Source organism: Nomascus leucogenys, chromosome 21 (genome assembly GCF_006542625.1).
Source record: "Nomascus leucogenys isolate Asia chromosome 21, Asia_NLE_v1, whole genome shotgun sequence".
NCBI lineage: Eukaryota > Metazoa > Chordata > Mammalia > Primates > Hylobatidae > Nomascus > Nomascus leucogenys.
The window spans coordinates 77,973,629-77,985,811 of record NC_044401.1 but is presented as its reverse complement, the minus strand read 5'-3'; the positions used below and the strand labels follow the sequence as shown (position 1 = coordinate 77,985,811).

The window sequence follows — 12,183 nt, the reverse complement described above, 5'->3', positions numbered from 1 at the left end:
GTAGATGCTCAGGCATAAAGGTTGGGTTGATTAAATCCTAACTGGTTGTCCCTGATGGCTTGTAAATTATAGGAACAGAAGCCACACTGGCTGGTACTCTGGCTGCAGTTTTTATTAAGTGCTTAAACTAGCAATAGATAGAATTTGGAGCAGTGTTGAGGCTCTGTTGCAGGGATAATAAAGTAACCATGGGATGACTGGGATCCACACTATTGGACTGAAGTTCTGGGTAAGGGCTGCCATTTATTACATGGCCACTGTGTACAGTTGTGCAGATTGGGCACTGCAGAACTCAATGGGTGCCATTCACATTTTTGTGTATGTGCAAGGTGTTTCCTGTATTACACAGTCTCCATAGCTGATTGTAGTGGCTTGTTCTTTGAGAACCTGGTAGATGTAGCAGGGCCTCATGCTCTCTGAAGAACTCCCATTCCTAGGCAGTAATAAAGGAGATAGTACAGAAGAAGGTAGATCTACCACCAGGTACTGATAAATCCCAATGGCATGCATGATCTGGTTTTCTCACTCATTTCTCAGCCTACTTTACATATTCCCTAAGGAAGATATCATTTACCCCCCCAAATTCTAACTCTTAGGTGTTTGCTTTGGATGCCCCATTTAACAAAAGTTCCTTATTTCAACTAGAGTAGTGATACACATCAAGCTGTGTGTATTCAATTGAGTCTTTCTGCTGATGCCTAACAACTAGTGTTCTAATTTCACAACTAACTGAATCCTATCCACAGAGAGAAATCTAAATCAAGAGCCCCCATGCATTTCCATGAAGAGACATCTCTTCTTCAGCAGCTTCCATCACAGGTTTTCTTTTTTAATCAGTGTCTTGTCTCTAATTTTACTCCTGAATGTCCTTCATCTTATACTAGTGAGGAAAAAGTGGGGTCAATAGCAAACTATGTAGCAGTTTCTTAATCTGGGCAGATGATAGAACAGAGACACTGAATGTAAGGTGAAATGACTTTAGAAGAAATGAAGATTATTTGGAAATAAGACCAGTATTTTCCAAATATCACCTGAGATACATGCTTTATGAGGTTGATTTGAATGGTGATTATAGTTAGAATTTTTTTCTGATACATGGGTAATTTCTTTTCAAGAGGTTATGATAGGATGTGTTGTTTCCAAATGTATTACAAAGGAGCATGTTGGGCAGGGTGAAAGGAGGGATTTTTGTCATACTTTTAAAAAAAACACAACAATTAAACAAATACTGGGTATGATTTATCTTCACTAATAACTATTACTCTCTTTACTGCTCTCAAGTAAACCTAAGTGTAGGAAGATGTTAGAGAATGCAAGAGTGGAGAACTTGGTGGTAGGTGTAGGAAATCTCTTTCTTATTCTTTCATGATTTTCTGTGTGGAAACTCACAGCCATTATATGATTATTTACACTGTTCCACAAGGGCATGCATCGCCATCAGTAATGGACAGGAATTCCTGGGAGCATCTGATAGAATTTGCGATCCAAAAGAAGTTGTATTTCCTGATCAACAAGGGTGTTGCAAGGTGTAAGAATATAGTCTTGTTGGACAGAAATGGACATGGCAGTAGAATTCACTGAAATACAAGTTTACCTCTATTTAGTAGTTATAGCTGCAAAATTATTCCACCCACATCCATATTCTGTTTGAGAGCAACAGAGGAGAGATCGTACAAGCACTGTGTTAGAGGTTAAGTCTCTGCACTTGCATTTGTTTTCCTTCAGCTGCAATTCTCTTTCCTCAAATATTTGTGGGGCTGACTACCTATCATTTGAACCTAAACTCAGGGAAAGCTTCTTTGTCTAATGTCTCTCCTTCTCACTCAGTCACCACTAAATGACATTCTTCATGGTATTTACCAGTGTCTGAAGCTCTCTTATTTATCTGTTCACTTGTTTACTGTCTAGGCTTCCCCATTGGGATGCAGGTATTGTAAGAGCTGGTACCTTGTCTGTCGTTCTCATTAGCATGTCTTATTTCTAGACAGTTGCTCAATGACCTAGAATGAATCAGTGAGTTCCATACTAAAGTAATAAATCATCATGATTATTGCTAAAAATGACTTGTACCTATGTTATCTCTGATTGACTTGATATTCAGGGTAAAGCAAAAGACTCTATTTAGAATGAATGTTTGGAACAAAAATGAATTACTTTATTTCTCCATTTTCTTTGTTTTAATAAATATTTCCAAATATGTACTGGCTTTCACCTCACCCTGTGTATCATAAGTATTGATAGATAAAAGCCATTTTAGGTAGCAAGAAGACACGGAAAAGGGGCAAGAAATTAAACGTATGCAGAGGTAAGAGGAGAAAAAACTCGAACATGAACTGCGGCTGTTTAAGGAGACAGTTTCATTTTTGGGTCTTTGGTATTTTAGCTCGGAATGGGATTTTAGGTACCATGTTTTGTGTTTTTTTTTTTTTTTTCACTGCATGTGATAATGTCATCATTTATTTTTAAATGGTTCTAAATTGCAGATTTAAGTTGATTTCAAATCAACCCTATTTTTAAATTACTTTTAATAGGAAGAAATGAAGCAAGGACATACATAATCTACTATATTTGAAGGACTCAAACAAATACATGTTTGGCTGTGAATTCTGTACTCTCACCAAAAGAGAGATAAAAATCCACCTAAAATACACTTTCCTTCATTTAGTGCTTGTGGGAGAAGGTCAAGTATTGCACTTTAAAATTACTTTCACCTAACATTTGTCCCAACTTTCCCCCTGAATTCGCTATATGTTTTCAGCAAACATGATTTTACAAATTTTAAGTATAAAAGCAACTAGGTTTTCTAATTCAACTTTGGAAGGTTTACTTTACTCTGCAGAGTTATTTTTGTAAAATGGTATATTTACTTACAAAATTGAGAGATAGGGGCATCCAGCTGAGGTACATTTCCTCCCTTGGCGTTGAGTTTCTGGACTTGGGTCGGGGGCACAGGCTTGTGTGACTGCCCCGTGGCCCGATACATGGCCTGGACCCACAGGATGCGGTCTTGTTCATCGTCACTGGCAAATATCACGGTGTCTCCCTCCTTGACAGCATTGAAGAAGGCTCGGCCACCCTCCAAACCTGGAAGAAAAGGGAGTAACAACTTCTACTAAGCCGAGCTGTGATGTTCTCAACTGGACTCAGCTTTTGAAAAAGCAGTTTCTGCTGCTTTTCCTTGGGACAGACGAGGGGGGTAGCGATTAACTTAGGATGGGAAGTCTGAGATTCACTTGTCCACAGAGTGGGACCATGATGCTGAAGAAGTATTTCTGAGCCTGGATCTTATCTTTTTGTGTCCTGCTGGGGATAGAACTGTCAAGCAGGCTGCCTGCTTGGGGAATAAACATCTGCCTATAAACATACTATTTTCTCCCTCATCTTTAAACACAAACAAAACAACAACAAAAACCTCTCTTTACCACATCTCTCCCTTCAGCTACTGTCCTATTGCTCTTCTCTTTACAATGAAAGGGAAATCACTACCAAGGCTTTTCCAATTTTAGCACCCATATGAACCCCCTGGGCATCTTGTTAAAATGCAGCTTCTGATTCAGTAGGTCTGGAACAGAGCTTGAGGTGCAGCATTTCTAACAAGCTCTCAGATGATTCAGATGGTGCTGGCGTGAGGACCACATGTTGAGTAGCAAGGGTCTCTCCCCTCCTTTTCTGCCTTGCAACCCCTCCAATCAGACTGCTGCCCCACTGAAACTTGTCCAGGTTTCAGTGGACACATTGCTGAATGACCAGTGACCTCCACATTGCTGAATCCAATGACTGATTCAAAGTCCTCATTTTACTGGGCCCACCCACCTAACAGCAGCATTTGCACTCCCTTCTCTTCAAGATGCTTTCTTTACTTAGCTTTCAGGCGGAAACCCTGACTTTCCTCCTACCATCCTGGCCGCTGCTCCTCAGTCTTGTCTGGTGGCTCCTCCTCCTCCTCTTCCTGATTTTTAAATGCTGGCATGCCCTGGGCTTCTGTCCTTGCCCTTCTTCTCTTCTTTAGCTACACCCTCTCTCATGGTGATGCCATCCAGCCTTTAAGTACCATGAGTACGCTGATGGCCTTCACACTTCTCTCTCCAACTTGGACCTCTCCCTTGGACTCCAGACTTGAATATCTTTCTTGACTTTTCCCCAGGGATATCTGATAGACATCCCAAGTTTGTGAAACCCAACAATGAACTCCTGGTCTTTCTCCCTGACCTCCTCAGCAAAGCTCAGCCCATCTCTCTTGCCACTCAAGTCCCCAGTCTTGGGGTCAATTTTGACTCTTTACTTTCTTTCACTACCCACTTCCAGTGAATCATGAAATTCTGATGGTTCCACCGTTAGGACATTACCAGAATTTGATTACTTCTTCCATCTCCAGTTGTGGCCATCATAAATGTAGCCAGGATCATCCCTGGATTATTTTAATAGCCTCCTATCTGACCTGTCTGCCTCCGTCCTCATTCTCTGTAGATGATGATCACAAGGCAGCCAGAGTCCTTGATTTAGCACTAGAGTCAGGTCCTGTCACTCTTCTGCTCAAAACCTGCCAGCAGTTCCATGTTCCACTCAGAGGAAAAGCGTTGGTTCTGACAAGGCCTGAAAGGCCCCCATGAATTGGTCCTCTGTCACCTCTAACCTCCTCTCCTAATACTCTCTACCTCTATGCACACATGTACTCACTTCATTGTAGCCACACTGGCCTCTCGCTCTTCCTTGAACACCCCAGGCATGTGCTCACCTCAGGACATTTGCAATTGCTTTTCTCTCTGCCTGGAGCCCTCTTTTTTCAGGTATTTGCATGATTCACACTCTTATCTCCTTTGTGTCTTTTCCCAAACATCACATTCCTGTTGAGACCTTCCCTGACCTCCACTTCTTGTGACGTATCTCTTATCTTGCTTAATTTTTCTTTATTGCTCTTACTACTTTTTAGCAAACTATATAATTTACTTCGCTTCATCAGTGCAGGTAGTTTTTGTCTGTTTTGCTTACTGCTGTATCTCTGGAGCCTAGAATAGTGCATGGCACATAGTGGGTGCACAAATATTTGTTGAATAAATGAATATGCTCTAGATCCATCTTTTTCCATGGGCAGTTATCAAGGTTAAAATTCAGCGAGAAGTGCATGTTCTCACTCATAGGTGGGAAATGAGCAATGAGAACACATGGACACAGGAAGGGGAACATCACACACCAGGACCTGTTGTGGGGTGGGGGGAGGGGGGAGGGATAGCATTAGGAGATATACCTAATGTTAAATGACGAGTTAATGGGTGCAGCACACCAACATGGCACATGTATACATATGTAACAAACCTGCATGTTGTGCACATGTACCCTAAAACTTAAAGTATAAAAAATAAAAAATTAGCGAGAAGTAGGTGGAAACTTCTCTTTGGGTTCAGGCCAAAGCTACGTTGTGTCCATCAACATATTCCAGAAACCTGTGTTTTAGATTACTGAGTACTCTCTAGCTGGAAATAATACTTCATATCTTCATCAGGTTCCTCGTCGCCTCCTCAAATATTAAAAACTAAGAGGAGAATGAATAAGTGATTAGCATCCCCAAATTTCCAATGAGGTCCAGCCAGTAATCTGTTTGACATTTGTCACTGGAAAAGATTTCTGGTAACATTAAGACTTCTTCATTGTACCGATGCTATTTATTGAGATGTCTATGCTGCAAGCGTGGGTGTGTATTGATAGTTTTGCACTTGGAATGGCCAGGGATTTAGGACAATAAATAGCTACTTCTTTGCATGGAGGGTCTGATAATATCACACCAATAAAGCTTTACTAAAAGATTTTTGGTGGTTTTTATTATAATGGACTATTTTGCTTAATTTCATATGGAAAGTTTTAAAATATGTAATTTGAGCAGGATGATGTGTAGTTAGCAAGCTGGGAAAATCTGATGAAGCTAACGAACAGCACAATAAAAAGGAAAATTCTGAAAGGGGAAGGAGGAGGAAGAAGAGCTCTGAGCCTTTAAGCCTGAAAAGTGAGCAATAAAGAGTTAAAAGGAAGAGAGGGTCAATAGACCTGTAGCCTAGTCTCATGGTATCCTTAGGAGTAAGCCGTTTTGCTACAGTCAGGGAATGCCAGGACAGACATGGTCAGGTACCACTTTTAATAGCCCCAAGGCCTCCCATTCACCCAGGGCCTGCTGCTGGGGTGGGGATACTGTATTTCTGCAGCTACTGTCAGAAAGTCAGTTCATGGAGTTACTTTGGGGAAGTGGACAGCCCTCTCCACTGTGCAGTTATTTAGAGGTAGAGATGGAAAGACATCAGGAAGTTTTTATATTTTTATTCAATCCTCCCAACAGCCTTATGGCGTAGGTACTGTTATCCCATTTCACAGATGAGGAAACTAAGTCATGGGGAAGGTGGTAACTAGCCCATGGACACAAAGCTGGGTTGTACGTGTCAGAGCTGGCTTTTGACCTCAGCTGTTTGTCTCCAGAGCTGATGACTATAACCACTGTGCTTTAGTGCACCAAAGCATGAATCCAGGGCCAGGCCCTCACTAACAGCTCTCTTCAGAGTCATTATTAACAATCAAATGAAGCCTAATTTTGGAGTGGGTAAGGGCAAAGAGAAACGTCTAAAGCAATAGCAGCAATGACAAGCACAGCAGCAGAGAGCAACAGGGTTTTTTCAGAAAGCACCAGAGGCTGAGGGCACACCAAGGAAAGCAAGAAGGAGATAGAAGAGCAACAGATGAAAGAGAACCAAGAGAGGAGAAAGCAAAGTGAACACCCACAAAGTGAAGATCCTCATGTCATCACAAGGCCATCAGTCTTAGAAAAAGCAACAATTCCTGGGGACTGAATCTGAAGAATGTGATGTGCGACCTCTCATGGGCTCTCCTTGGAGAACGAGGGGCACAGTCCCATAGTTCAAAGACAAAAAGACACATCTGGGAATAGATGAAGGCAGACCAGGCAAAGGAATGCTGGCCAGCTCTCCGGGGGAAAGGGATTGCACTTCCAACAACTTGCATGGCCGAAGTCCATTTATGAGGGTAAAAAAAGGTCTTTATGAGTCGTATAAGAATAATTTAGTTGTTTGATAAACTGTGGCACTGAATTATTCTGGATTAATATTCTTTTATTTGAAGACTTAATTATCTAATCGGATAGAAATTGAGATTGTTTCAAACTTTCCAAACCACACACAGGGAAAGGTAAAGTGAAACATTTTTATTTTTAGCTTAAAAGGAGTAGCTTGTAAGTGAAACTTAACATAATTTGCCAGTTCATCAAATTAACACGTCAAGGACCCGAACAGGTAGAGTTCATTTAGTGGAAATGCTTGTGTCTGGGGCAACCACCTAGACTGCAGGCTGGTACTAAGGCAACAATATTAACTGCATCCCTCCCTTCTATGGCAGAGAGCAATAGGCCACAAGGGTTCTTAGCCCATAAAATCACCACCAGTTGGGTCCACTGACAACTTGGATAAAACCAAGAGAAAGAGGGAGAGAGGTAGAGTCTGAAGTCCTCCCCATTTGCACACTCACCTTTCAGGGAGCAGTTGAGGAGACTCCTAAAATCTGAGGACATTGGTTAAAATGTGCACACTTGGCTCTCCAGCTGGCAAATGTTACTGTGTTCAGGAATCCCCTGCAGTGCTTATTTAAATACAAAGACTCTGACCTCTCCCTCCTTCTGGTTCACAGGTTAGAAGTGGGGCCCAGGAACATTTATTTTTAATAATTACTTTTTTGTTGTTTGTTTGAGACAGAGCCTCTCTCTGTCACCCAGGCTGGAGTGCAGTGGCGCAATCTCGGCTCACTGCAACCTTTGCCTCCCAGGTTCAAGTGATTCTCCTGCTTCAGCCTCCGGAGTAGCTCGGATGGATTACAGGCGTGTGCCACCATGTGTGGCTAATTTTTGTATTTTTAGTAGAGCTGGGGTTTCACCATGTTGGCCAGGCTGGTCTCGAACCCCTGACCTCAAGTGATCTGCCCACCTCAGCCTCCCAAAGTGCTGGGATTACAGGCGTGAGGCACCGTGCCTGGCCAATAATCACTCTTTAAGAAATTCTGAGTTAGACTTTCTCATGACAACTGAGAGAATTTAAGTCTCCGTTTTCAATCAAACATTACTTGGGGAATAAATAGGACTTAGCACATGGAAAGATAGAAGAAGCTGCTTATTATTCTCAAGAACATAATTGATTTACATTTTACATCTTTCCATTTACATCTTTCGTAAAGAAATTTATAAATTATATCCCATGGGATCGATGTAAAAAGAAATAAGCTTTAAAAATATATGTGCACAGTTACTCCTTACACATGTAGATAGAATAGCTCTCTCCACTCCTGCCCTCCCCACTGAGGGAAGATAATTTTGCTTTCATCTGATAAAGTAACAACCATAGCTTCGCTATAGCTGTTCATGCAGCTATGCTTTACTGCAAGTGCCAAAGCGTGACATGGGTTAGACCTGGCGTCCCAGCTCAGCCACCAGGCAGTCTTAAACAATAGCCTTTGATATCTCAGAATCCCAGTTTCTTCATTTACAAAATGGGGTAATGATCCTGGTCTTATCCACTTTGTGGGATTACCATGAGGGCCAAATACAACCGCATGGGGGGAAAGGAAAATGGACTGGCTTAAAAGGAATTATTGTCATAAGGTGGTATTGATTTCCCTTCTCATATTGGCCCTTTAGCTTCCCATTTTATGTTTTAAAATTTACTATTTTTTACAATTCTATTTTTTGAGTTGGGGTCTATCTCTGTCACCCAGGATGGAGTGCAGCAGTGCAATCATAGCTTATTGCCGCCTCCAACTCCTAGGCTCAAACAGTCCTCCCACCTTAGCCTCCTTAGTAGCCTCCCTGTAGCACACACCTACAGGTGTGTGCCTCCATGCCCTGGTTATTTTTAAATTTTTTTGTATAGATGATGTCTGGCTGTGTTGCCCAGGCTTGTCATGAACTCTGGTCTCAAGTGATCCTCTCGCCTTGGGAATGCAGATGTGAGCCACCACTCCTCAACCTAGCATTCTACTTAAAAATAAAAGTCCTAAGGAGGACTGAATCTATTTTTTTTTGAAGGATACACAATAACTTAAGAAGAACACAAACCATCACAGAATGTCCTAAGGACTGGTTTCCTAAGGCAGGAACCCCATCCTTTCCATGAGAGGTTGCATGAAATTGTTTGTTTCAAACTCGTTGGTTCTACTCATTATGAAGGATTTCCAGGCAGAGCATTTAATTCACGCCTTATGTGGTCAGCTCTGCATTCTGCTCTGGCAAGTGGCAAATAACATATGAAAGTCCGAAGGGGTGGGGCTGGGCCCAGCCACTCGGTTGAGATTGTGCAGGTGCTAATTTTACTAAGTGGGCTGGGCCCAAGGCCTTCCCTGCCACACCTCTTCAGGTTAGCAGCCCATCTTCTCTCAAACTCTGTTTTTCTTTTATGTGTATTTTGTTGCATGTGGAAGAGCAATATGGGAGTAGAAAAAAAGGTTTTGGGCCAAATAATGCAGTATGGTTGGAAATGCTTTCCTTGTGCAGATTTGGCATAAAAATAAACTTCTCCGGGAGAGGGCTGTTGGTGCTTGTTGTTCATTAATATGCTGAAATGATTTCGCACCCCCCTCCCATTTTGAAGGTTCTTTGAGGCTGATTTCTATTCATTTTTTTTTTTCTGGGAAAAAGATAAAATGGGTAGGGGGAGATGTGCGAGGGGGCAGGATGTAGAACTTATGCGGTGTAGAACTTTTAAGAAATACTACCGTTCGTGTAGTTTTCTTAGCTACATAGGCTTAAGGGCTTCATTGTCTCTGCTTGTGGATTGGTGTCTTCTTAGGGAAAAAGACATTTAGGGAGGGTTTTCAAGTGCTGCCAGCTAACCTTATGAGCTCTTGAATTGTAGCTAGGGAATATGGATATACTGAGCAGGCTCACTTGGTCACTGAAACCTGCCAAGCCCACACATCACTGGTGAAAAACAACACACACACACACACACACACACACACACACACACACACACACACTCCTTGGTGTACATGTAGGACTACTACTTTTTCAGAATTTTTTTTTTAGCATTGTATGGTGGAGTCCGTATCTGATGTGGACACAGGTAGGTAAAAGAAAAATGCTCTTACTTTTTGGTTTTAGAGAATCCCTTGAGTAAAATCAAAGCACTAGGTTAGGATGGCATTAAACCAACCGGGATGGAAATGGCATAATATCAGGGATTGTGGCTGTCATGGACATGGCTGAAACCCTTAGTAAATTGACTTAGTGCCTAGCATGGAATAAGTGCCCAGCAATTATTAGTTGACCGTTGATTTGGGAAGGTTGAGGGTTTGTGGGCTCGTGGCCTTGAGGGTCGGTGGGTACCTGGCTGGGGGTCGGTGTAATCCACAGTGTAGCCATCCAATTGTAGAAGTTCCTGAGGCTCTGCTTTCTTCTCCCGATAACTGCACATGGCAAACGTGTACTGACTGACCTGTTAAGGAAAAGCAGATTGTGAAGTTGACACCTGGAGCCTGTCTTCTCCAAGAAAGCCTCCCCCATGTTCTCTCCTCTGAGGATCTGGACTGAGTGGCTGGGTTCAAATTGAGTTTTGCTATCTCCTGGCTGTGTGACATTGAGCACGTTACTTAACCTCTCTGGTCCTTCATAACCTCATCTGTAGATTGGATACAACCTTACAACCTATCTCATTGGCTTATTGTGAAGACTAAATGAGTTCATGTGTGGAATGCACTTAGAGTCTGTTCCTGGCACTTAGTAAGTACTTGATGAAGGTTAGCTATTATCATTATTGCTTTTAATATAATCAGGTTAAGCTACATGCAATTGCCATTTTTGTAGGTTAAAAGTGGTTAAATGACAGCAATTTTGTATGTTCTGCCTCATGTGACTGTGGCCTTGGCTGAGACTGCCATGCTCGCAGATACACCATGGGCCTTTTGATCAGAAGTTAGAGGCTAGACATTCATTTATTCATGCCTTTTTATTTCAGTATTTCATTTTTTGCAGCATTTTGATCAGCATCAAGCTACATGTTTCATCCCCTTCTTCTTCCTGCTGAAAGAATAGTTTGGTTGCTTTGAAGTCTTCTTCTTATCTCAGACAAGTGCCGGAGTGACATGCTGTCACAAGCAATGAGCGCTTGATCTGTAGGTGCCAGTCACAGTAGAGCAATCCTCAGCCCCCCCAATGACGTAGCTGTTGTCACTTGTGCCCTAATGGCAGCCCTCACTCTACCGACACAAACCATGCCAGTGCAGGGCGGGTGCTCACAGCTGCAGGCCCGCCTTCAGGACCCTGTCACTCTAGTGCATCCAGATCCCGCACATACACTTAGCATTTCTACATCTGGCTTGTCTGCAAGGAGCCCGTGGGAAAGCAAGCATCCTCCCAGCTTTGGGCTAAAAGCTCTCGGGCACATTTACTATCCACTGATGTCAAATGTCTTGGAGAAGGAGTGCCACATCCCTCATCCCTTAGTTTCCTTTATTAAAAGAGACACTTTCTAAGTGAACTTTGATCCCAGCGGGGGACATTTTTAGTCTCTTCTATAGTGAGATTTGTTTTTGTTGTTTTAATGGTGATAAGAAATTGACGTTCTCGAGCACTACATGCATCTCCCGCACTGTCCGAGGCTTGAGGGTCCCAGTGGAGAGATGAAGGGTGTCTGCAGGAGGATGTTTTTGGTAGTTGGTTTGTCTGTTGCTGCCCTCTGTTGGCTCCTGATGGAAACTTTACCGCCCCACTTGGGTTTCTTTATAATGTATAGGGTTTGCAGAACTTCTTCCTTATATCACAATGCCAGGGGAAACCTAAGGCTGGGTCATTGAGAGTATTTTCATAAAGGAACACATATTAGTTTTTTGTAATAAACAAAATAACCAACAGCATACTCTTCTAAAATGGAAGGTTAACTGTGTAGGCCGGGGGTTCCATGGGCCTGGTGTCCCATCGCAGCTCTATAAGCGGTCTATTCTGTAAGCCTCAGAGTCTTCATCTGTATTTACCTGCATCTTATTGCTGCTAGAGAATTAATTGAGTTTTACATACCATGTGTGATACCCAGAGAGCAAACACTTCATATACATATGCATTTATACAGGCAGCTTCTTGCATTTGACACACATTCTAACATAGTATAGCTCAATAGGTGGATTTACCTACTGGATTATAAATTCACT

The 12,183-nt window shown here is 42.3% G+C and overlaps 1 protein-coding gene across 19 annotated transcripts in view; it reads right to left on the bottom strand.

The window, feature by feature from the left end:
• Positions 1–12,183, bottom strand: part of CADPS (calcium dependent secretion activator) — a 478,648-nt gene that overhangs the window by 151,661 nt on the left and 314,804 nt on the right. For all 19 annotated transcript variants that reach the window (XM_030801932.1, XM_030801936.1, XM_030801937.1 and 16 more), the window contains exons 10-11: positions 10,367–10,475; positions 2,872–3,084 (exon numbers count right to left, since the gene is read on the bottom strand). In XM_030801932.1, coding sequence (XP_030657792.1) covers positions 2,872–3,084; positions 10,367–10,475 — 322 coding nt within the window. The remainder of the gene's footprint in view (positions 1–2,871; positions 3,085–10,366; positions 10,476–12,183) is intronic.